This window comes from Garra rufa, chromosome 21 (assembly GCF_049309525.1).
Source record: "Garra rufa chromosome 21, GarRuf1.0, whole genome shotgun sequence".
Taxonomy (NCBI): Eukaryota; Metazoa; Chordata; class Actinopteri; order Cypriniformes; family Cyprinidae; genus Garra; species Garra rufa.
This window is the reverse complement of record NC_133381.1, coordinates 25,156,435-25,183,947: the sequence shown is the minus strand read 5'-3', so window position 1 is coordinate 25,183,947 and position 27,513 is coordinate 25,156,435. Positions and strand designations below refer to the sequence as shown.

The following is a 27,513-nucleotide window of genomic DNA, read 5'->3' as shown; positions in this document are numbered from 1 at the left end:
TAAAGCATATTTCCATATAAATGCACGGCTAATTGCGAGACTCAAACAGTGAAAGTGAGTTGTTCAAAAACTTTCTTTTTAGTAAACTCTGTGCACACAAACAATGTTCTCAATGCTCGAGTTCATGTGTAGAGACCCAGGCGATACTTCAAGCAAAGTTTCATAGTGTGTCGAGCCTTCTTAGTGTTGTAAAAATATCAAATTTATGCCCCTAGTACTCCCATTCACTGGCCATTGAAAACAAAAAGAAATCACGGTCAATCTCAAAAACGTCTCGTTTGTCATAATTATGCTTTTAGATATATGTTTGTCTCGTTTACAGTAAAAAAACAGCCCAGGTTGCATTTTGGCAATAGTTATCCTTTAAGATCAGAATCAGACTATGAGTATCCTATGAAGATCTTGTAGTCCAAAATGATTATTTGCCAAGCATTAAAAGAGAGTAAAAACTGGTTTTGGCAAGAAAGCAAAATTTAGTTAATTGCCAGTTGGCTATTAACTTTAATAGGACCTGCGAATCAAACTGTAAATAGCCAAAATCTTTTTTTTTACTACATCCCAGCAAAGAGACATAGTGAATAATGCAAACACACAAAATACTGTTTCAAGGTTTATTCACTAATTTATTTACCATTGATAGCTTTGGTTAATTTTGGCTTGAAGGCAAACCTAAATCATTTTTAAAGTAACTTCTCTGTAATCTTTCGACAACTCCTACTTTGAGACAAACACAAGCCGAGACCAGACACAGGTGTGCACGGATATTTACAAAACAAACCCACTTACCTGTTGTGGACCTGATGGTGGAGGTGACAGTGGATGATGTCATGGAGGGGACACAGTCATCGTCCTGTGAGAATCCGGCCTGGATGGCTCGTAGGTAACTGTGGCTGCGTGTCCTGAAGCAGCCCGGCAGGTCCAAAGCATCCATGGCCTGAGACTCCACCTCGCTGAACACGGATTCACACACCGACTCAAACTGGCCGTTAACCTCGGTCTCGCTCACCTGTAGAACCAGAAAAACCCAGACAATATATCTCAGCATGTTTCTTCTAACCATCCTCCCTTCTTATTTCCTCCGGCTGCTTTCTTCTATTTTCTTGGCTTTATTTGCCGTTAGGCCTATATTTCTCCCTCAGTCCCAGTGTGCAGAGTAATCTTATCTACACAGGACTGTACGTGAGATAAAAATCACGATATGGTCACGGCAGAATCTCTGCGGATCAAACATCAAGTCTTCCTGCCGAAGTCTGAGGAAATGAAATGCTTTCATCAAATCCTTCCCATTCCTTAGGAATACCTTTTTAAATCGCTTCATAAAATCTGAGATGAGCATCTCTGTGATAAAGCGATATCTGTCTAGTCGAGCTGAACTTACCCATCAGATTCCCATTTAGCAATCTCTAAAATCCGAGATTGCCATCGCGTTCCATTGAAAGGGAATTATCCTCTAATGAACACAGCAAGCCACTGATGACGCTTGGAAAGCGAGAGTGAGCGTGTGCGCAAAATGGGGGCTCGGAGAATGAAAACCATGTTGCAAGACCTCAAGCCAAATCAATAAAACCCCTATTACTTCACTTTAAGAGTGAGATTTAGATGTTAGAGGCTGATAAATCTGACAATTTAAAAACAGACAAACACAACTACATTGTATATAAATGGCAAAATGGGCCTTAAATCCTCTGTATGTGTTGTGGTTTGCTGCACTGTGATGGATGTAAAAAAAACCTTGGATTACCTTGAGCTTTGTGAAGCCGGGCAGATGTGACTCTCACCTGGCTGACCTGGCTGACGCAGCTGGCCTGGCTCAGGGTGCTGACTGCTCTCATGTAGCTCTGGTTCCTGGAGCGGAACTTCGGTGAGTTGTAGTTGGGAGACGGCTCCAGTGTGATGCTGGGATGGATTTCCCTAGAGGTATGGAGATGGTAGCTTTGACTGTGCAGTGACAAATGCAATGAGGACAAAGCAAGGAAAGGTAATAAGATGAAGAAATATATATATTTTATCTGTCTATCTAGCTATTGGAAGCCCTTCTACCACTAAATAAAAAAAAGATAATTGCAACTTTTTATTTCACAAATCAGATTTTTTTTGTCGCAATTGTGAGTGTACATTTTACAATACTTTTTTCTTAGTCAAAATTTGTAAAATCAGAACTACTAGATATAAACTCTATATCAGAATATTTTAGTAATATGATATTATTCAGTATATGATCCGAATGTTATTTTTCAGTAATGTGGTATTATTTCTCAGAACTGTGAATTTATATCATGCAATTTTGAAAAAAAAAAAAAGTCAGAATTGCGGGATATAAAGTAAAAATTGTGTTATAAAATCAGAACAACGAGATACAAAACTTGGTATCAGGATATTTCTCAGAATATTTCTGCTAATTCTCAGAATTGTGATATTATTTCTCAAAATTGTGAACTTATATCATGCAATTTTGAGAAATAAGTCAGAATTTGCGGGATATAAAGTAAAAATTGTGTTATAAAATCAGAACTACGAGATATAAACTCTATATCAGAATATTTCAGTAATATGATATTATTCAGTATATGATCCGAATATGTTATTTTTCAGTAATGTGGTATTATTTCTCAGAACTGTGAATTTATATGATGCAATTTTGAAAAAAAAAAGTCAGAATTGCGGGATATAAAGTAAAAATTGTGTTATAAAATCAGAACAACGAGATATAAACTCTATATCAGGATATTTCTCTGAATATTTCTGTTAATTCTCAGAATTGTGATATTATTTCTCAAAATTGTGAACTTATATCATGCAATTTTGAGAAATAAGTCAGAATTGGGAGAAAAAAGTCAGAATTTGCGGGATATAAAGTAAAAATTCTATCTATCGACCTATCTATCTATCGATCTATCTAATTAAGGATTATTAAACAAAGGATTGTGTAACATTTTTTTTTAAATCCTGTATCTATTTTCTTTACAGCCCTCCTCTCTTTCTTTCTCTCCAAATGTATCAATGCAACCTAAAAATGGCATTTCGATTGGCTGTGCTGAAGCATCCAATCAATGCTGGAAAATGAAGTACAATTCAAATTAAAGGCTACTTAAAAAGCTGCTGTGCTTGTGCATTCAATACATCCTAAAATACAACACAGGACTCCACAAATAAGAAAGAGGGAGGAAGGAGGGAAAGTAACAGAGAAAGAAAAACAATAAGGCTATTTTACAAAAGTCATTCTTTAAAGGGGAGTGACTAAAAGATTATGAGACGATTAGAAGATGACTTTTACTTTCTATTTATGCCAGAAAGTCTACATTACCTTACCTTATAAGTTTCAAGCAGCTAAGTGTGTTTGTTTGCTTATATTCACCTTAAATCTGCAGTGATATTGGTGAGGTATTTGACCATGTCTCGGCTTGACTTGTCCAAACGGTATGAGCTGTAAATAGAGATAAGATACTTTTTAGGATCAAAAGAAAGATTGAAAGATTTTTTATTTGTAAATGCATGAGTTAAATCACTTCTGTTATGATGCTCTAAGCTATGGTGGTCAATGGTTTGAAGGTCCAAATTGCATTTTCAATGCAGCTTCAAAGGGCTCTACATGTTCCCAGCGGAAAAATAATGGTAAAAAAGGTAAAACAATGATGTCAGATAATATTGAAGTTGGAGAAGAAAATGAGATGGAGTTTTTCACCCTACCCTACCTTTTTGAACAGATGATGGGCTAACCGCGTATGACCTTTCTAACATCATTACATAATGTGTGAAGATGCGCATAGCTAATGCAATACAAGCATTTGTAGTTAGAAAGTATATACTTTTTTTTTAATTAAAGATTGTTTCACTAGATAAGACCCTTATTCCTTGGCTGGGATCATGTAGAGCCCTTTGAAGCTGCATTGAAACTGCAATTTGGACCTTCAACTGTTGGCCACCATAGATGTCCACTATACACTCTTAGGTTCTTTACTGGCATCAATGGTTCCATGAAGACTCTTGAACATCTATGGAACCAGGTTCCCTCTCAGTCGGTCTCTTCGACGTCACGTCGGAGACCGACGAATTGGGATATCGCTTTAGAGATACCAATCCTCTTCGTGTGTAAACTAAACGAGCCAATGCACATTGGCATGCATGATTGCATCCAGCTGTCGCTGATCACAGCGTGAGCATAAATACACAGCAGGTGCAATGCATAGACAGCATTTCGCATCGGAGCCGATCTTTTTCATGAGAGACGCAACAAGCCATTTCTTCTTCAAAGAACTCTTCACTGCGGTGTTGGCGGTACGGCGCGTCAGCGGTGGTGGTCTCCTGTGGGTGGAAAAAGCGCACAGTCAAGGATTGCACTACCTGCCTTCTGTGTCGCAGCGGCCATCTCCCCTGTGTGCTTCAGCACTAGAGCAGTTTCTAAAAGAGTATCACGGGTGAACGTCTTTTTAAAGACGAGGTGTTTGAAACACAATGCCGTTTCACCCGTGCGTTTCTGGATGCGGTCGTTACCTGGCGCCAGGTGATGGTCACGATCGCTGTCTGACGTGTCTGGGTATTGAGCACGCTCAGGCGGCGTTTGTGGATGAGTCATGCCGTCATTGCGGCGGCATGTCCATCACGGAGCTGCGGACCAGACTCCGCTTCCTGCAAAGGGGCGGGGTGCCAGTTCCTCTGCCCAGATCTACCGTTCCCCCCGGCAAACGCCTCTACCTCTGGCAGAGGGCTGACTGGTCTGACGGTGACGGTGGGGAATTTCCCGGCGGACGATCCGCTGGGGGTTCCTCCTTCCACCGACAGTCCGTTCCATCTGGAGCTCCCAGAAGAGTGTTCTGGTCCTCCTCGTGAGGTACCGCTCATTACTTTTGGGGCTCCCCCTGACGACCGGATGTCAATCGCTGCATCGGGGGGTAAGCCAGACTTCTCGGGGGAGGACGATTCCGGATCGCTGCCGTCCGCTGGGCGGTCAGCGGTGCCGGATACCGACCCCGAGATGATGGCTATGCTTGCCCGGGCCGCCGAGAAGGTAGGGCTTGAATGGAACCCTCCATCACGTCCCGACCCCTCTCGGCTGGATGACTGGTATCTTGGGGTGGCTCGCGCTGGTTCTCAGCGTCCCACCCCAGTGCCCTTCTTCCCGGAGGTGCATGATGAGCTTACTGGGACGTGGACGGCACCTTTTACTGCCAGAAACCGCTCCAGTGGCACGTCCTCCCTCACCACCCTTGATGGTGGACCAGCGCGGGGGTACGCGGCTGTCCCGCCGGTGGAGCGTGCGGTGGCGATGCAATTGTGTCCCGGCGCCGCTTCTACTTGGCGGGGCAACCCGTTGCTCCCCTCCCGGGCCTGTAGGCACTCGTCGGCTCTGATTGGCAGTGCCTACACGGCTTGTGGCGCTGCTGGCTCCGCCCTACACGCTATGGCGTTGTTACAGGTCCATCAGGCCCAGGCACTGAAGGACCTGTACGAGGGTGGTCACGACCCGGAAGTTCTACGTGAACTCCGTATCGCTACGGACCTCGCGCTACGAGCGACGAAGGTTACGGCGCGGTCTCTGGGTCGTGCGATGTCCACGATGGTGGTCCAGGAACGCCATCTCTGGCTGTGTCAGGCCGACATGAGGGAAGCAGACAAGGTCAGGTTCCTGAATGCCCCCGTGTCCCAGACCGGCCTCTTCGGCGACGCAGTCGAAAACTTCGCCCAGCAGTTTTCGGCCGCCCAGAAGCAGACTGAGGCCATCAGTCATATCCTGCCCCGGCGTGCTCCCGCTGCTGCCTCCACCCAGCCGCCGGCGGCACCTCGGTCTGCTCGTCGCCGAGGGCGGCCCTCTGCCTCCGCCCCCACTCCACAGCAGCCCGCGCAGCAGCCTTCACAGCGGCGCCGTGGAGCCGGTCGCAGGGCGGCCGCCCCGCCCGTCCAGGCTCCCACCAAGACCAGTGGGAAACGCAAGAACAAGCGTCCCTGAGACGGGCGACCCAGAGATGGAGGAAGCTGCTCTTCAGGAGATGGTGAACGCACCACTCCCTCCCCCGGAGGAGGGCCGGGCGGAGAATCTTTTGTTCCCTTTAAAAAAGTTTCTTTTAAGAAACCCGTCATCGGCCTCACGGCCGGTGACACCCAAATTTTCAATAAAAGAGCAGTTTCTACTATCTCTGGGTCCCCAGAGGGGACAGCGGGTGTTGCACGGGTTATCCCCGGGCTTCACCCCCTCTCCCCTCCCGCCAGCAAATGGCGCTGGGCGGTTGGAGAGTGCGGTAGAACGGACTACTCACGCACCAGCTGCCAGAACGCAGGTAAATGTCTTGCTCACACCACACACAGACACTCTGACCCCGCTTCGGACCGGCACAGCACTGGCTTCGTGGCCGAGTCCCGAGGAGAGCGTGGCAGCGCGGCACTCTCCGGGTCAAAGTAACCTCGGCCTGTCGCCTAACCTTCACCCCGTGGTCAGACCTAGCTTTTCTTCGGGCAGGAGTCCCCTTAGAACAGGTCTCCAGGCACGCCGTGGTACACACGGTTGGGGAGCCACGTACAACGGGCAGGCGGTGTCGGGGGTTTGGACGAGCCCCCAGCTACACTGGCACATCAACTGCCTAGAGCTGCCGTTCCCGTCGCATGTCACAGCTCGCCCGTTCTCTCCTCCTCTGGAGTCAGAAGCATCTGAGGTCGCTTCGTGCCATTCACATCCCGGGCTTGCTCAACGGTGCAGCCGACGAGCTCTCACGAGCTGCGCTTCCCGGAGAGTGGAGACTCCATCCCCAGTCGGTCCAGCAGATCTGGAGACGTTTCGGGAAAGCTCAGGTAGACCTGTTTGCTTCTCCAGAGACGTCCCACTGCCAGCTCTTTTACTCCCTGACCGAGGGTACGCTCGGCACGGACTCCCTGACATGCAGCTGGCCGCGGGGCCTACGCAAATATGCGTTTCCCCCAGTGAGCCTTCTCGCACAGACACTGTGCAAGGTCAGGGAGGACGAGGAGCAGGTCCTGTTAGTGGCGCCTTACTGGCCTACTCGGACCTGGTTCCCAGAACTAATGCTCCTCACGACAGCCCCTCCCTGGCGGATTCCTCTGAGGAAGGATCTACTGACTCAGAGACGGGGCACCCTGTGGCACCCGCGTCCAGACCTCTGGAAACTACATGTCTGGTCCCTGGACGGGACGCGGAGGTTCTGAGTGATCTACCCCAAGGAGTGGTAGACACCATCACTTCGGCGAGAGCTGCATCCACGAGACATGCTTACGCCTTGAAGTGGAACCTGTTCGTCGAGTGGGCTTTCTCAAGAAATGAGGACCCCCGAAGATGCTCGGTCGGAGTCGTGCTTACCTTTTTGCAGCAAGGGTTGGAGCGTAGGCTGTCGCCCTCCACCCTTAAGGTCTATGTAGCCGCTATTTCTGCAAACCATGACCCCATTGAAGGTAGGTCGGTAGGCAGGCACGACCTGGTCGTCAGGTTTCTCAGGGGAGCGAGGAGGTTAAATCCTCCTAGGCCCCCCTCCGTACCCTCTTGGGACCTGTCTCTGGTGCTCACAGCACTACAGCGGGTCCCCTTTGAGCCTTTACAGTCAGTCGAGCTGAAGTATCTCTCTATGAAGACTCTGCTCCTGCTGGCATTGGCCTCCATCAAGAGGGTAGGGGACCTGCAGGCGTTTTCGGTCGACGATTCGTGCCTTCAGTTCGGGCCGGCAGATTCCCAGGTAACCCTGAGGCCCCGGCCTGGCTACGTGCCCAAGGTTCCCACTACTCCCTTCAGGGATCAAGTGGTGAGCCTGCAAGCGCTGCCCCCGGAGGAGGCAGACCCAGCCCTAGCTTTGCTTTGTCCCGTCCGAGCATTAAGATGCTACGTCGACCGGACGCAAAGCTTCAGGACCTCAGATCAGCTCTTTATTTGTCACGGAGGACGGCAGAAGGGGAAGGCCGTCTCCAAGCAGGGGATGGCACACTGGATAGTGGATGCCATCGCCTTGGCTTATCAAGCTCAGGGCATGCCCTGCCCGCTCAGGTTGCGAGCTCACTCTACTAGAAGTGTTGCATCCTCCTGGGCGCTGGCTCGTGGCGCCTCGCTATCTGACATTTGTAGAGCTGCGGGCTGGGCGACCCCCAACACGTTCGCTAGGTTTTATAGCCTTCGTGTAGAGCCAGTCTCCTCCTGTGTTCTCACCTCAAACGGGTAGAAACACTGAGAGGCACTGGCTCAGGTCGGCTTGCTATCTTCTCCAGAGTGTCCATGTAGACCCTGTCGAGTCCTCCTTCCTCGGCTCCAGACGTAGCGGAGCGTCTAGGCGCCAGGCCTCTCTCGATGAATCTTTAGAACCGATAGAAGGCTTAGGATACATGAGAGACTTAAGTTAATCCCATATGTCTTCCACGGTACCCACAGAGACCGTGTTCCCCGGTAACCTTCTACCATCTTCACGAGGGTTCAATCACCTCCATTCTTCCATATGTCCTAATATGAGCCATATGCGTATTGCTCCGAACCTCCTGCGGGATGGGTGGGAGCTCCGCACGTTCCCAGTGCTCCAGCTTCACTAAGTAGGTAGTGCTATGTTATACAGTGACTGGTCTTTCTGATCCGCCCTTGGCCTTAGCAAAAATTGGAGGCCAGGAGGCTTGCTCAGGACACTGGAGGGGGGCAGCAGCTGCGGCGCTTTGCTAGGGATCCCAATTCGTCGGTCTCCGACGTGACGTCGAAGAGACCGACTGAGAGGGAACGTCTTGGTTACGTATGTAACCCTCGTTCCCTGAAGGAGGGAACGGAGACGTCACGTCCCGTCGCCTCAGCTGCTGTACCACCGCTGTGCGGCCGGACCCAAGCTCGGCTCCTCAGCGAAATCCTGTCTATGCATTGCACCTGCTGTGTATTTATGCTCACGCTGTGATCAGCGACAGCTGGATGCAATCATGCATGCCAATGTGCATTGGCTCGTTTAGTTTACACACGAAGAGGATTGGTATCTCTAAAGCGATATCCCAATTCGTCGGTCTCCGACGTGACGTCTCCGTTCCCTCCTTCAGGGAACGAGGGTTACATACGTAACCAAGACGTTCTTTATAGTGGAAAAAAGTTCTTTAGCTTTTTAAAATGTCCTTTAAAATGGTTCTCTTAAGAACTGTTCACTGAAAGGTTCTCTGGGGAACCAAAAATGGCTCTACTATGGCATCACTGCAAAAACTCCCCTTTTATTTTTAAGAGTGTTTGGAGAAAATTCCTGGAATGTTTTCCTCAAAAAAATTAATATCTTGGATGACATTGGGGTGAGTAAATTATCAGGAAATTTTATTCTGGAAGTGAACTTCTCCTTTAAGTCCTACTGGATGTCATTTGAATTAATGTGAAAAGTCACAAATTGACAGATGTCCATTTTTAGAGTTTTTAAAAACAAAATGATAACATTTCAAGAACAATATACACATTTATCAAGCATCAAATCAAACTAAAAATAAACAAAATACAAAAATTCTCTAAGCTCTTCTTCTACATAAATAAATTCCTCTATAATAATAAAACATGTTACACATAATGTATGCAACTGACTGTTGATCCAAAAGCAGAATAATTCATATCTAATAATAATATCACATAATACTAATTTTTCTAATCTGAAAATCTAAATCAGGTAGCAATAATTATTCTGAATATTATTATGCATTTAATAACACCTTTTAATACAGGTGCAACTATGTTGGAGACAATCTTATATAAATAGTGAAAGTTAGGTTTAAAAAAATCAGTAAAATAGTTTGAAACTCTGGTCATGTCTGTTGGAGTTTGGGATTTGTTGGTTAATCTTTCCCACAGAATTCACACTGCAGCTAGTCCCCTCTAGGAATATAATCACACTTTCTCCTACTCTCTCTCAACACCAGTCTCCTGAGATCTGCAGAAATGTGCACACAAACACATTCCTGAACACTTAGTGTAGATCGTGGTGACATTTTTGCTGTGAGACTCTGCTGGGCAAGTAAGAAACAGACCACCCAAGCACAGCTCAAACAATTACCATTCAGCTATTGTTTCTATAGTTGCAGAAGAGCCAACAGAAAAAAAACCAAGGCTCATTCTAATCTGAGATCTTAGAAAGAAAACATGATTGGAGTGTTTGCTGATGAAGTTACAGAGTGTGACGAGACTCTTCAGGGCGCAGGGACAGATTTGATGCTGCTGTTGGTGATTCTTAAGCTCTGAGCTCGAAAAATCAATACAGTCAATGTGTCTCCCTCGGTTTGCACGGTGTGCGTCCTTCTCTGCTGCTACGGGGAAGATTTCTGAGGCTCTGCCTCATGCTGTAACTACAACACATTCTGAACCTCCACAGCTAAACTGCAGAGGGCAGATGTTCGGCATGCGTAAACGCATCACTGCAGGGACCTTCATTAGAGCTGTATCATGTATATAAGTTATTTTGAATCTTTTTAAAACTGTGAAGGAAAACGTGGGGCTTTTGGTGCATTAATTTGCCAACACAAAGGGGGCAATTAAATGAACTTTCCTCAATATTCCCAGCACGTAGTTAGAAATCTAAGCACATTCCAAATATACTAAGAGATTGCAAAAAGACTCTAAAGCAGTTATGAGTGGGTTGCTCTCATGTCCTGGTGCCATTCAAATGTGTGGGTGGTCCAAACTATTGCACTCTGTGGTGCTGTACTGAACTGATGATCTTTAATAACACTGATTGGTGATGAGCCTCTCTGAAGGTCATCTGCAGTGTATCTCATCGTTCTGTGGAGCTGCTGCTCGCTGTGTGTTGTCAGCACCCTTTTGCAGTCTTCCTATATTCTCTGAGGACTTCCATCAGCGGGCTTGGGCCATGCAGAGATAAATGAGGCTGTCACGAGTGATCAGTTTGCATGCACTCTAAAAGCTTACCATGCTTTGATATGTTGTCACTGCGTCATGACGCCCCCTGCCCTGCCAAGTCCGCACTGTTCCATCAGAATGTACTGCTGTTCTTTGCTTAGTGAAAAATGTAACATTGCTCTGTTCCAAAAGTGAGCCTGTATTTTCAAAGAGATAATTCACCCACAAATTGCATTGTGGCACTCTCGTGAATGCACGTCGAAGACTGACACGGAAGAGAAGAAATTGTATTGTAATACAATTATTTTGTTTTCTTAGCACACAAATTTCATTCTCTTTGCTTTATACAATTAAGGATGAGCCACTGATGTCACATGGACTATTTTAACAATGTTCTTACTACATTTCTGGGCCTTGAATGTGTCAGTTACATTGCTGTCCATGCAAGATCAGTATTGAAGCAGAATAGACTCATTAATAATTCACGCAAAAGACACGATGCACACATGCGTGTCCCAATTCACGTGCACGAAAAAATATATATATATTCACACAAAAAAATTCATGTGCAAAAAATAAGAATATAAATTCATAAAATACGTTTCACAAATTGCAAAACACAATTCACAGATTTACAACTGTGTACAACAATTTTGAATGTTTAAAAATCACGAGTGTATCACGGACTGTGAGTGTGTGAATAGCCTTTTTTGCGTGTGTATTTTTTAGACTTGCATGTGTGTTTTTGAGACTCTCCTGGCAGCCAGAGCCATATAAAAAGAGAGTTGCGACACTCCCATAGGCTTCCATAGGAACTGAGGAATGCGGAAGTAAAGCGTGTCATGGAGCGGTCAATAGTTCCAAACAACCAATAGCTCCTCCATTGAAGCCCATTCATTTCAGCGCTTCTCAAGCACAGTCGCAAGTATATTGAAGAAATTACTGCATTTCTTTACATTTTAACGCATCAGTTGACCTCTCGAAAAACTGGCCAATAGTGGTGTTTTATGAAGCGTGTTATAGTTAATGTTTATCGTTAAAAAATAAACAGTTAAACTGTAAATGCAGCTGGATAACGTGAGAAACACCGTAATAGCGACCATAACCAGATACTAGTTGTCATATTTTTATGTTTTTAGTCTTTCTGCAATCTTTCTCTCACTGTAGGAGGTTGAATGAGTTTCAGTAAAGACTGCATTCAAGAAACACAATAAAAATGTATGCTGAATGCAATTCGTTGCCTTGTGTTTTTTAAACATTATTTTCATCTTTTCTATTATGTTAAATGCCATTTTTGCTTGCCTTTTATAATATTCACTTATGTTGTATGTTTGAATATCATAAAACAAGAGTACATTTTTTTATTTAACATTAAATCGTTAAATCGAAACATATAAAAAAGAGAGTGTTTGATCATGTCCAAATACACATTCAAATGTATTTTACCTTAAATATCAAACTAACTGTAATATAAATACTATATTAGAAAATGTTATCTTTTAAATGGTCAGGATCATTATTGCACATATTATTTAGTACAAAAAAAAGCCTCCTCAAATATTAACTAAATAGAACTGAACTATATATTACAATTATTTAATTGAATAAAAGTTACGTGTTTGGTCACATTTGACTGCCAAAAAGTATGAGAACATATTAATTATGTCTCTTTATCACTGCCCAGAATAAAATGCGATTGTAAAGCGTATTCAGAGAAGTTATCAATACACAATCAATGCACATTATGTGTTAATAATTACTCGAAATTGCTGCAAATATAGTAAAACTGCTGTCTATCCTATTTAACTCCATTCAAACACATTGACAGCGCGGAGCTGTTTGGAACTATTGAGAGCTCCATGAACCACGTGACCGTGCGGCGGCGAGATCAAAGCGTGTCGCAACTCTCTTTTTATATGGCTCTGCTGGCAGCAAACTCCTCCCACGCGGGTCACTCGTACACTTTAGCCAATCAGATTTGATCCTGTCGATGGACCAATCATAACCCGCTGTGGGCGTGTCTACCTTAAGTTACGTCATCAGCGCGAGTCCAGAGTTCCAGAATCCAGAAACAATTCAGCTGTTGATCGTCTCATTTAAGGTAACAAGCCTAGTAAAGATGTATTGTTTTATTTTGCATGCTTAAAAACTAAAGGTAAAATCGGTCGTTGAAAACAGATAGTGTTGCCAAAGATGCTGTATTGTGTTTATTGGCCAAAATGAAGAAAGAATTCTGTTCATTGCCATGTTTTCGTTTAACAATGCTGGGTGGCCTCTGCCCAGTCTAGCTCCCACTTAGCACTGACTGTGCCTTTATTATTATAGCTTTATGTAATGATGAATAGACCTCACGAGAACTCAGTGTATGAATAACGGTGTGTTTGTACTAACCATTTGTGCAACTGGATGCAGTGTTTAATTAAAACACTAATCATTTTCCTTGCATTTTTCAGGATTTAACACTTTGGAAGAACATCGGGATGACAGTTACAGCCCTCTTCATTCACATTAATCTTTATCTCTTTTATGTACTTTACCTTTATGCATTATTTTAATGCAATCAACATTCATTTACTTTTATTAAATATTATATTATTGTGATTAACCATGTTTAATTTTATGTTGAGCAGTGATGTAAACATCTTTGAGATTACAATACACAAGATGATGCTGGTTAGCAGCAATTGTATTTGCTTCAGTATTACCAGTTGTGGAATTTACTGGTCAGTCAGACAGACTGATCATAAAAAGGAATGCACCAAAGATTATTCAGTAAACTTCATTCAAGTTCCGACTTGTTTTGAATGTTTTAATTCTGACATAAAACCAGAACATTTAACAATGCATAACAAAGCTTTATGCCTTAACAAATACAAAGTCATAGGATATCATTCTAAAAGAAATGTAGTAATAATGCATGACTTAAATCAGTTGAAACTGTCAAACTGTTTTGATAGAGTTACAGTTCCAAATGAAACTTCTAGATTCACATCACCTCATAATTTGTGGCAGAGGTTGAATTAGGAGCAGCTACTTGTACATCATAAGCCTCACAATTCTGAAATAAACAGTATCTGCAGGCTGCAGCGTAAACAAACTTAAATGAAATGTACATGGTTTACAATATGTGTATGTTATTACATCGTCATCAGCTGAATGCGTGCCATAGGATTTGAGACACAAGACAAGTTTTGCTCTGACAGCTCTTTCCTGTTTTCAATAAAAAACAAAACCACACGAGACTGCTTGAAAAATATCCCAATAGATCATTTTCATTTTCAATTTATTTGTCCCATCTGTAAAAAAACTTATTTTATGCTTTACATTGAGTTTATAATTGTAATATATTTATGCTGTATGGTATCCACGTGAATGATTCTTTATTAAATAAACATAACAATCGATAAATATTAAAACATAATACACTCTGAGCAGCTGCTGGCTTACACTGGTCACGTTAACGAGTGTCTCTAAACGACCGATTTTTAAGTACGCATGCAGTATAAAACAAAATGAGACGATCAACAGCTGAATCGTATCTGGATTCTGGAACTATGGACTCGCGCTGATGACGTAACGTAAGGTAGACACGCCCAAAGCGGGTTATGATTGGTCGATTGACAGGCTCAACTCTGATTGGCTAAAGTGTACGAGTGACCCGCGTGGGAGGAGTTCGCTGCCAGGAGAGTCTCAAAAACACACACTTAAGTCTAAAAAATACACAAGCAAAAAGGCTATTCACATGCACAGTCCGTGATACACTCGTGATATTTAAACATTCAAAATTTTTGTACACAGTTGTAAATCTGTGAATTGTGTTTTGCAATTTGTGAAACGTATTTTATGAATTTATATTCTTATTTTTTGCACGTGAATTTTTTTTTTGTGAATATATATATTTTTTTCGTGCACGTGAATTGGGACACGCATGTGTGCATCGTGTCTTTTGCGTGAATTATTAATGAGTCTATTCTGCTTCCATAGATCAGAAGTCTCTCAGATTTCATCAGAAATATCTTAATTTGCATTCTGAAGATGAACAAAGGTCTTACTGATTTGGAACGACATGAGGGTGAGTAATTAATGACAAAATTCCATTTTTGAGTAAACTATCCCTTTAAGACTGTGTAAAGAAGTTTTTCTAAGAGTATTCTCAAAGGCAAAGACATTGCTACTAGGGCTGTCAGTTTAACGTGTTAATTTAACGCGATTAAAATAACGAGATTAAAATATTTTAACAAAGTTAAATATTAAATATTAGATATTTTGTCTCATATTTATATATTTAACGTTATATCACTTATCACACGATAGCAGGCAGCAAGAGCAATATGACACCAGTGCTGATTTTGTCCTGATCTATCAGGAGCTTAAATGTGATTTTATACAAAAATTCGGTAAATAAGAAATTGATATTGTGATATATATTTAAACACAATATTGTTTTTTTTTTTGTTCAAATTTGCAAAAAACATTACCTTTGAAGCCATAGCAGAATTGTGTCTCCGTGCAACACAGTAACGTTAGTGTTTAGTTTCTGAATGAATCGGCCGTTTGAAGGGATCGAATAAAATACATTTACCGCCCCCTGCTGGCAGATTTACTTTCTTATTTAATGTTTTCTCATTAAAAACATCAAAGTTATCATTTACCCAAAATTTTTTATTCTGTCATCATTTACTCACCCTCATGTCGTATCAAACCTTTCTTTTGTGGAACATAAAATAAAGTATTTTGAAGACTGTTGGTAACAAAGCTGTTACCAATGACTTTTAATGTATGAACAAAAAAATACTGAGATGTTTCTCAAATTATTTCCTTTTATGTTACATAGTTTACATTATTGCAAATTTTTTTTATGTGTAATAAATTTTTATGTTGACTCAAATAAAATATTTCTTTCTAAAACTACACTTTGTAATTTGTCTACTTGATACTTTCTCATTTAACACAAAAATAGTTTTAAATAATCTTTTGTGGGTATTTTCACAGCCAAATTTATTTCGCAATTAATTTGATTAATTAATCAAAACATAATTAATTAGATACAAAATTAAATTAAAAACTATCAGTTTATTTTATTTAACATTTGTTAATCGAAACATGTTGAAAACGGTTGTGCTGCTTAATGTTTTTATGGAAACCATGATATTTTTTTCAGGATTCTTTGATGAATGTATTTATTCTATTTTTTGTAAGAATATATAAGTGTAATTTTTGGGCTTGGACCACAAAACCAGTCATGACATTTATTCATCTAAAAGCTGAATAAATAAGCTTTCCAGTGATGTTTGGTTTGTTATGATAGGACAATATTTGGCTGATATACAACTATTTGAAAATCTGGAATCTGAGGGTGCAAAAACATCTAAATATCGAGAAAATTGCCTTTAAAGTTGTCTAAATTAAAGGGATAGTTCACCCAAAAATGAAAATTTGATGTTTATCTGCTTACCCCCAATGCATCCAAAAATCGGTTTTTGCGAGAAACTGAACAGTATTTATATCATTTTTTACCTTTGATACACAGCCATGTCCATCTGTCATGTGCACAAGTTTGGCATCAGTCACGTCACATGTGCACGCGCTCTAGCGTGGAATACGCAAACGCCGGAAGCGATCTGTCGCATGTATACGACACTCATTGTTTACACAGTGCACAGAGATTGTGGGTATAGCGGCTATTCAAAATGGTAATTATTTGCGCTTATCCTGATTGTTCAAACCGTTTTAAAGTTAAAAGATTACGTTTGCTTGCGCAAACTCATCCGGGACTTTTCACTGATTTCCCCTTACGACGTTTGCGTATTCTACGCTAGAGCGCGTGCACATGTGACGTGACTGATGCCAAACTCGTGCTCATGACAGATGGACGTGTCTGTGAATCAAAGGTAAAAAATTATATAAATACTGTTCAGTTTCTCGCAAAAACCGATCGTTTCGTGTCTTAAGACATCATTGTATCGTCACGAGCCGCAGGGTGTAATTTGGATTTGTCTGTGCATGTTTTTGTTTACTTTTAAAGGTTTGGTGCCCATCCACTCCCATGATAAGGCTGGCAGACTGCACCGGTTTTCATTAAAAATCTTCGTTTGTGTTTTTCTGAGGAAACAAAGTCACCTACATCTTGGATGCATTGGGGGTAAGCAGATAAACATCAAATTTTCATTTTTGGGTGAACTATCCCTTTAAGTTCTTAGCAATGCATATTACTAATCAAAAATTAAGTTTTTATATATTTATAATAGGAAATTTGGAAAATATCTCCATGGAACATGATCTTTAGTTAATATCTCAATGATTTTTGGCATAACAGAAAAATTTATAATTTTGACCCATACAATATATTGTTGGCTCTTCCTGTGCTACTTATGACTGGTTTTGTGTTCCATGGCCACATTTCTGGTTAATTTGAAGTTGAATAGAGCTGAACAAAAGGATCAATTTCATAAAAACAAATTATGGAGGCAGCACACAAGGTTGTGGAACAGAGCCATTGCGTCTTCAGTAATCTACAATCAGTAAGGGCAAGCATAAATGTTTAAGCATTCATCACACAAGATGGAAGAGCCACAAGAGCATATTTAGGCAGATTACTGGCCTACAACATCATCCTGCACATGTTGTTTGGAGATGATCAGATGGCCTGTTTGAATCTTAAGCTTGTCTTCTCAACTCTGATTTTCATAACAGAAGGCAATGGTGGGTGACCCAATTCCTCTAGATTCAATAGCTTGGTTTGGATCGACAAAAAGTGCCAGAACATGGACTTAAAATTTGGTTTGGATTGTGTGCAGAACCATCATGGACGTGAATCTCAAAGCGACTATAACATACTAGCTCTGAAATAACAAAGACAGATTAAAGGGATTTCACCCAAAACTGAAAGTTCTGTCATTAATTACTCACCCTCATGTTGTTCCAAACCTGTAAGACCTTCGTTCATCTTCAGAACACAAATTAAGATTTTTTTTGATGAAATCCGAGAGCCTTCTGACCCTGCATAGACAGCAACGCAACTACCACGTTCAAGGCCCAGAAAGTAAGAACATCAATAGTCTATGTAGTCTATGTGACATCAGTGGTTCAACCTTAATAGTAATTTGAACTAATTAGTATTTAAACTAATTAGTTTAAACACATTTTTATATTTAATACCCTAAAATGACATTTGAAAGTGTAAAAATAACATAACAGAACTAATAAATTAATTAAAATAATATAAATTAAATGCTGTTTATATGGCTATTGTTTAATTTACTGTCATTTACTGTTATATAGTGAATTACGGTCTTCTATAATCAGAATGCAGCTTGCATGGTGCAGGGTACTGAAACCAGAGTTATGTGACAGGCAACTGAGCCAATTTATTTTGTCTTTCAAAAGTAGTTCCTACTGCTCTTAAAGGTCATTGGCTTTCGTCTGTGCATGATAAAGCTGTACAGATAAATATATATTCTCCTTGGATTACACGTCAACATGTTTTAACATAAATCATAGTCATGTACTCAACACTGTTTGCTCTCTGGAGTATGCATGAGGTCTACTTTTCTTAAAGGAATAGTTCATTTAAAAATGAAAAAAAAAAAAAAATGTGATTTTTACCCTAAGACCATCCAAGATGTAGATGAATTTGTTTCTACTTTGGAGCAGATTTGGATAAATGTAGCATTACATTACTTGCTGATAAATTCATAATAATCCACAAATAAACCAAATGACTCCAGTTCATCAATTACTGTCTTTTGAAGCAAAAAATAAAAAATTCATCAAGACATTTCTGGCGAAAATACCAATTCATAATCCATAAGAATGCTTCCTTCAGTGAAAAAGTCCCCTGTTGTCCTTACATCAAAATCCACTGACATATTTATATAGAACTGTTTTGGACTGTTTTCACTTGTAAATGGTGCTTGATCTGTGCATATTTTTATTCTGATTCAGACAAAGCAACCTTTTCACCTGAGAAATCGATCGATTTTATCAATTTGTTGCTTCACAAGACATTAATTGATGGTTTACTTGTGGATAGTTGTGATGTTTTTATCAGCAGCTTGGACTCTCATTCTGATAGCACCCATTCACAGCAGAGGATCCATTAGTGAGCAAGTGATGTACTGCTAAATTGAGTGCATTTGCGCAAGATAAGTGCATTTTCAGCAAATGTTCATTTTGGAAAACTATTCCTTTATGAAGCTAGGAACAGTGCTGGTGAAAGTTACTTTTAAAAGCGAATGCATTACAATGTTGCGTTACTCGCTTTCCATAAAAAGTAACTAATAATGTACAGTGGTGTGAAAACGTGTTGGCCCCCTTCCTGATTTTTTATTTTTTGCATGTTTGTCACACTTTAATGTTTCAGATCATCGAAGAAATTAAAAAATGAATTAGAGATAACACAAGTAAACACAACATGCAGTTTTTGAATGAAGTTTTTTATTATGAAGGGAAAACAAAATCCAAACCCACATGGCCCTGTGTGAAAAAGTGTTTTGCCCCTAACATTAATAACTGGTTGGGCCACCCTTAGCAGCAACAACTGCAATCAAGCGTTTGCGATAACTTGCAATGAGTCTGTTGCAGCGCTCTGCAGGAATTTTGGCTCACTCATCTTGGTAGTATTGTTGTAATTCAGCCATATTGGAGTGTTTTGGAGAATGAACCGCCTTTTTAAGGTCATGCCACAGCATCTCAATAGGATTCAGGTCGGGACTTTAACCAGGGGCGCCGCTCGCAATTTTGGGCCCTATGACAAAATATGAGGTTGGGCCCCCCCTACCACACAAAAGCAGATCTCTGGGGGCCCCTACAGGGTGTGGGCCCTTAGAATTGTCCTAACTTTCCCCCCCTTAGGCGGCGCCCCTGACTTTAACTACACCACTCCAAAGTCTTCATTTTGTTTTTCTTCAGCCATTCAGAGGTGGATTTGCTGGTGTGTTTTGGATCATTGTCCTGCTGCAGAACCCAAGTTAGCTTCAGCTTGAGGTCCCATTCAGATGGCCTTCAGGATTTTTTGGTAGACAGCAGAATTCATGGTTCCATTTATCACAGCAAGTCTTCCAGGTCCAGAAGCAGCAAAACAGCCCCAGACCATCACACTACCACTACCATATTTTACTGTTGGTATGATGCTCTTTTTCTGAAATGCTGTGTTCCTTTTATGCTAGATGTAATAGGACACTTCCAAAAAGTTTAACCTCTGTCTAGTCAGTCCACAGAGTATATTTCCAAAAGTCTTGGGGTTTTCTGGCAAAACTGAGATGAGCCTTTATGTTCTTTTTGCTCAGCAGCGGTTTTCGGAACTCTGCCATGCAGGCCATTTTTGCCCAGTCTCTTTCTTATGGTGGAGTCATGAACACTGACCTTAACTGAGGCAAGAGAGGCCTGCAGTTCTTTAGATGTTGTTGTGGGGTCTTTTGTGACCTCTTGGATGAGTCGTCGCTGCGCTCTTGGGGTAATTTTGGTCACCCGGCCACTCCTGGGAAGGTTCACCACTGTTCCATGTTTTCGCCATTTGTGGATAATGGCTCTCACTGTGGTTCGCTGGAGTCCCAAAACATTAGAAATGGCTTTATAACCTTTTCCAGACTGATAGATCTCAATTACTTTCTTTCTCATTTGTTCCTGAATTTCTTTGGATCTCAACATGATGTGTAGCTTTTGAGGATCTTTTGGTCTACTTCATTTTGTCAGGCAGGTCCTATTTAAGTGATTTCTTGATTGCGAATAGGTGTTGCAATAATCAGGCCTGGGTATGGCTAGAGAAACTAAACTCAGGTGTGATAAACCACAGTTATGTTTTAATGGGAGAGGGGGCAAACACTTTTTTTTACACAGGGCCATGTGGGTTTAATAAAAAATTTTTACCTTCAAAAAAACTGCATGTAGTTTTTACTTGTGTTATCTTTGATTAATATTTAAATTTGTTTGATGATCTGAAACATTACAGTGTGACAAACATGCAAAAAAATTAAAAATCAGGAAGGGGGCCAACACTTTTTCAAACCACTGTAAATAGTTACTTATTTACATTATTAGTTACTTTTTATGGAAAGAAATTAACATTTTCGTTCACCGTTCCTGCTAGGGCTGGGCGATAAAACGATAACGATATATATCGCGATAGACAAGAGATCGATATCAATAAAAAATGTGTTCGATAAAAAGTTCGATATTTTGTATTCTTCGTCGGCCCGCCCACCTCCCTTTAACGTTCAGTTCATAGCGCCAGATCACAATAGAAGTTAAGGTTATCTTTCCTACAGAACGGGACCATGTTGTTGTATTAAACAAACTAAATAGCCTTATGTTATTTATCTTATTTACACGACGGCATTTGATTTCTGTCTCTACATTATCGCGCTTTTACAATGTCTCCTCACAGACGGGATCGCGGACTCCATTCATAAAAACGGACTTTACTATAGGGCGGAATGCCGCGGAATTCGTCGATTTTTGGACCAATAAATCAAAAGTTGGTCTGTTAATTAATTCAGATCGCGATATGGACTAGTGTCTGTGAAAACTGAAACGCAAAAAGACCGTTTCAATAAGAATCCTGCATGTTCCGTTTGCCTCTATATGTATGAATGGAGGAGACGCGTTTTATTTTCACTACACGCATAATGCACACGTGGCGCTCCCGCTAATTTTTGGCCTTTGCATCTCACATGAACAGACAAACTCCAATAAATACATCTCCAAAGCTGCTGTGAGTGTCACTTTTTGTCAATTGTACCGTTTCATTAGTGAAACTAGCATCATTCATACTGTATTACACACTGAAACTTCACGGCAACCTGTCAAAATAAAAGTACGGTTTAACATGTAAAAGAACAATATTAGTCTTGTATTACTGTGCAGTATAATGTAGGTGTTTATATGTTCACATTTAAATAATTTACATAAAACAATATATATGATAAAAAATAAAATAAAGAGTCACCACTTAATTGTTGAAAAAATACTATTATTATTAAACCTTTTTTTAACTGAATATAATTTTTCTTCTATGTATTAATTTTAACAGTAAAGCTCCGTTTATTTTTATTTTTAAAAATAAATCTGTGATTTTGCAACAAGAATTTCTGAAAAAAAAAAAGATTGTAAGGCCCTATTGTTCAAAATGTTGAAAGTTTTGGACTTATTTTTTCACTTAAATAAATATTTTTGTTATTACACAAAGTATAGGCTAAAGTACCGGGAAAGAAGTAATGTTGGCTACTGGCAACCAGCAATCTGTGCAGAAAAAAATATAATCAGCCAAGTACTTTGCAACAACCTCTGACCTGTGGTCAAGCCGTACTTCTGGGCCATACATTAGCTTGACCATTCACTTCATCGACAATGAATGAGGTTTGAATTGAGGATTAAGAGATAATTAAGTGTATATTGTGACTTTAGACTTATGTTTATATTTTAATTATTTGAGTTTTCCATGGTTGTTGACATTTCTGTCTTAATAACTGAGGGGATTATGATCAGAGGCAGGTTACATTTAAAATAAAAATGCTTGAGTGTAATATATTTTTCTCCTGGTCCTTATTTTAAATGGGTCATAAAAATATCAATAATTATCGATATCGACCGATATGAAACACTGATATCGTGATATAATTTTCAGCCATATCGCCCAGCCCTAGTTCCTGCCTGGTCGAACGATCTTCCCACCTCTATCCGGAATGCAGACTCCTTGACAGTTTTCAAGCGACTGCTGAAAACCCATCTCTTTCTACACTATTAGACTCAATAAAAAAACTTTGTTTTCCTTTTTTATTATTCTTCTCTTTCTAGCCTGTACTCATCTAACAATGCCTGATATATGGTATTATGTGCACTTCCTATGTCGATCTGCCTCTTTAGGATGAATCGCTTGTTGTATTCTCCAATTGTAAGTCGTTTTGGATAAAATGTCTGCTAAATTAATAAATGTAAATAAATGTAAATGTAATGCGTTACTTTTGCGTTTACGTTTTCTTCTCATTTGGGTTGGAGTTGATTGTTTTATTTTTTTAAATATAAATAGTGAAATGAATAAGCCTCAGGTTGACGGAAATATATATTTAAAAAAAATATCTAAAGTCATTTTTGTTTATTAGTATGGAACTAAATCACCGAAGTTCAGCAGCAAAGACATTGGTTAATGAAATGAGATGTGTCATATTCTGAGTTTGCATTTGACTGTTTTTATTCATTTTGAGGAATACTAAATCTGTTTTTGTGAAGGTGAGATGAGTAAGTGCATGTTCACATTTAGTCTAGAGCTACAGTAAACATGTTTACATGGCACACACGCCTATGCTCTTACTCCCGATTTCTCTCAATATGGCACCAGGAGAGCTGTCAGTCAACTTATTTGCAAATGTACCTCAAGTATTTTCTTGTAAATTAAAAAGGAATGCATTTGCATTAATTGCAAAGCAATTTGGAAAAAAGTAATCTGATTACGTAACTCGCATTGCTTGTAATACCTTACCCCCAACACTGGCTATGAACTTCTCAAAATCAGCCAGTGCTAATTGTAACCTGTATGAGAAGCTAACTTACACTATAGCTAGATATAATGGGACACATCTTCTTGTGGAATCCCTGCCGCCTTACAATCTTAATACTGTATAAATATACTTTTTTTATAATAAGCAGTGAATGCACTGTTCCATGCACTTACTCAGGGGAAGAGCTCATTTGATGTGCTACACTCTCTTTCATTAGATGTACTTTGAGGAAGGCAGTCTTGCCAAATTTATAACATCATGTTTCAGAGCTTTGCATAATGGCGTACAGCCCCTGTAATGCAGAGCAGAAAATAATCCTCACGTCTGGGAGAGAACAAAGGCACCAGGTGGTATTGTACGAGAGAGCGGGTGCAGCGTAACAGGAATATCCCAAAATTCAATGCTGACTAAAGACAGAACAATATCTGGAATGTTTACAAAAACTGGGAGAAATATACAAAAGTTTCACTTCTTAGTGGGCTTGAAATCTATAAATGTGAAACAAAATGAACATAACTGCTTTGTTGCAGATTTTACTGAAAGTTTAGTCTTTTTATGTGGCATATGTAGTATTCGGGATTTAATATTCAGTGCATGGCATGACTAGCAGTCTGTAGAAGGCTTTTGCCTTAGTCATAGATGCCTGACTCACAGTCATATTCTATAACAGACAGCATTGCTTTTTGATATGAAGACGTAGATGCAGTAAGTTCAGTTGCAGCAGGTGTCAGTGTGTATTGAATCACTTCCAGCAGTTCGTCTATAAGATTATACATGTGTTTATCATCTTAATTGCTTCAATTTTTCACTCAAATTTACAGATACTGCTAAATGGTGGTTTCAAATGGTAAACCTGCATGTCCCGCTTTCATAGCGAGAGAGTCGCTATAATGTACAATCTGTGATGTGACTGCAGATGTTTCTTGATGGCTCATAATGAGATCAAAATGCATTTGCATATTCAACAAAAAGGATCCCACATGTCGGAGAATGTGGGCCTCTGTGATTGTAGATAAATAACTGGTTAATGATTGCATGCCTGTTTTCTACTTTATGACTTTGCGCATTAATCACCCTAACCTCTGATTAGATGGGGTTTGTAATGAGATTCACTGGCTGATCAAAAATCCTACCTCTGGTCTGAAAGTTGTCTCTGCAGCACGGATTTGACGAGAGCGTCGGGTCGCACGCTTTTCTGCGGGGAGTTTTTAGGGCTGCCGTCGGAGTCTCCGCTGTCCTGATCACCCATGGCTTTAACGTAACTGCTGCTCCGCATCCTTCTGCATGGGATCTCCTCATCTCTCCCTCCCCATTCATCCTGAGGGACCTGTTTGAATATAAAAAAAAATTTATGATATAATGGATATATTATATATTTACATAATTATAAGATATTAAAGCATAGACACACCCTCCCCACATGCATATATACTGTCACAAAATATGTTGGATGGAAGGATAAGAGAGATTGAATTGTTAGCAAAGCTGATGTCTCCATCAAATTGAAAGTATGACAGCTGTTCTTGTTTAAAAATTTAAAAAATCTCTTTAGTTTAAGGCTGGGCAAAATAAATATAGATTTCTCGATTTTAATACATTTTTATTTTTATGAAACAATATTGATTCTTAAATGCTTCTTAGGTAATGAACATTGTAGCGCACCTCCCGTCCAATAAATCTCAATAATGTGCTTTGTTTCTTTTGATATGAAACAAAGATTTATATTCTGTCCATTTTGTTACAGTATTCAAACAATAAATACCATTTTGGCACTATTTCATGTGGAGTGACAGATCGGGTTCAAGAGAACCTGTGGGAAATGGGCATAAACTGATCATCTTCTCTGCTCGAACACCAGTTTCAGCATGAAATAAATATAAATAAACATCTGAGGGTAAGTTAAAAGAAAGAGTACAACTTATCTGGTCTCATGCTCAATTGCTCAATCAGTGTTTAACCACGCAAAGATGTGAACATAACAGTGTGTAAACAATATGTCACATAAGCTAACATCACATTTACCTCAGAAAAAACATATTTGGTTAAAAAAACTAACTCTACAATGTTAAATGCATGCACCATAACATATTCATTATCATTTTTACTGTTCGTCTGTTCTTGTTTCATTTATGTTTGAATAAATCCATCAAGTTTTTATGACACTATTATGCCACTATTTAAAAACGAATTGGAGTAGAAATATAATTGTGTAATTGTAACTTTATGATTATAATAATGGTAATCTAAGCATTTGTATACAAATCAGTTAATTTTAACCTTCAATAACTGACTCTCATGCATATTTTACTGCATTAGTTGAGGGATTTTTTTTTTTGCCTTGAGAGAATTTGGCTTGTACTAGTGCCTCTTCATGTTTTCTTATGTTGCTGCCTTATGTTAAGCTGCTTTAAATTACTTTTTTCCCACATCAATCTACCTACACTCCATACATCATAATAGTAAAGCAAAAAAAGCTTAACATCTTTACAAATTTATTACAAATTAAAAACTTAAATTATTCCATTGCATTAGTATTCATACCCTTATCTGGTACAGTTGAAATTTAGCTCAGGAGCATTCATATTGCTTGTAGATGTTACTACACTTTGGCAAATTCAATTGCATGGGTATGATTTGGAAAGGCACACATCTTAATAAAAGGTCTGAAATATGAAAATGCATATTAGATCAAAAATCAAGCCCTGATGTCAAAACCAGAACTGCCTGTAGAGCTCAGAGACAGGATTGCATCAAGCCACACATCTGGGGGGAAAATTCTGCTTTGAAGGTTCACAGAAGCATATAGCCTCCATTATCCTTATTTGAAGAAAAAAAAAAAAAAAAACTAGGACTCTTTTTAGAGCTGGCCTCCTGGCCAAACTGAGCAGTTGATGGAGAAGGGCTTTGGTTAGACTTGTGACCAAGAACCTGATGGTCACTCTAGTTGAGCTCCATGATCATACATGCAGATGGGAGAAACTTACAGAAGGACAAACATCACTGCAACACTGTAATGTGGCCAAATTCAATCCTCTCCTCAGTGAAGACACATGAAAATCCACTTGGAATTTGCAACAAAGCACCTAAAGAACTAACCTAAAGAATTCCAAGCATCATGTTTGAAGGAAACCAAGCACTGCTCATCACCTGCAGAGTACCATCCCAAAAGTAAATTGTGGTGGTAGCAGCCTCATGCTGTGGGGCTGTTTTTCAGTGGCAGAGATTGAGGGACTCGTCAGAGTAGAAGGAAAGCTCAACACAGCAAAATATAGAGATAGCCTTAATGAAAATCTAGTCCAGAGCATTCAGCAACCTCGGTCTGAGCAAAAGGTTCACTTTCCAACAGGACAATGACCCTAAGCACACAGCAAGAGTGGCTTATAGACAACTCTGTGAATGTCCTTGAGTGGCCCAGCCAGAGCCTGGGCTTAAAACCCATCCAATATTTCTGAATGAACCTGAAAATGTTAACTGCCCCCATTCCAACCTGACAGAGCTTAAGAGATGAAGAGGTAAGGAGAAGAATGGCAGATAATTGTCAAATGCTGATGTGCAAAACTTGTCTCATCATACCCAAAAAGACTTGAAACTGTAAAGGTGCTTCAGCTAAATAGTTAAAGGTATGAATACTTACGCAATGTATTTATTTCAAGGTTTTTTATTCTTAATACATTTACGAAGTTGTTACAGTTTTGTTTTTGTTTTGACATTATGGTGTATGGAGTGTAGATTGATGTGGAAAAAAGTAATTTAAAGCAGTTTAACATAAGAAAACGTGAAAAAAATGAAGGGGTATCAATACTTTCTCAAGGCACTGTATCTGATATATTTCCAAAATAATCAATATTGACTCGAATCAAACTGGAATCGAATCGCAAGATTGTGTTAAAACCCAGTCCTAGTTTTCATGACTATAAAATAGCATGTTGTACTTTTACCTTTTTAAGGAATAAAAGCACACAAACTGTAAATTGTTATTAGAAAACTTACAGAAAAGAAATAAAACATCTAGTAGGAAGTGACTATCAGCATCTTCTGAAGGTCAAGTAAAAAAAAAAAAAGTTTCAGTGTTTCAGGCCCAATTTTGTACCCATGGAAAGTGCAAGAAGAGTAAATTTAGGATCTGACAAAAGTAAAAACGAAAGCTTTTCTTGAAGTGGAAAGGGAGTATCTTAGAAAAACATCCTTAGTAGGTATGTCTGTTTACTAAGCAGTCAGCAAGACCAAGAAAATAAGACC

At 40.1% G+C, this 27,513-nt stretch overlaps 1 protein-coding gene across 1 annotated transcript in view; it reads right to left on the bottom strand.

Moving 5' to 3' along the window:
* Positions 1–27,513, bottom strand: part of dlgap2a (discs, large (Drosophila) homolog-associated protein 2a) — a 73,421-nt gene that overhangs the window by 32,153 nt on the left and 13,755 nt on the right. Inside the window, exons 2-5 of the mRNA XM_073826653.1 lie at positions 24,408–24,601; positions 3,356–3,424; positions 1,788–1,938; positions 787–1,006 (exon numbers count right to left, since the gene is read on the bottom strand). Of these exons, the coding sequence (XP_073682754.1) occupies positions 787–1,006; positions 1,788–1,938; positions 3,356–3,424; positions 24,408–24,601 (634 nt within the window). The remainder of the gene's footprint in view (positions 1–786; positions 1,007–1,787; positions 1,939–3,355; positions 3,425–24,407; positions 24,602–27,513) is intronic.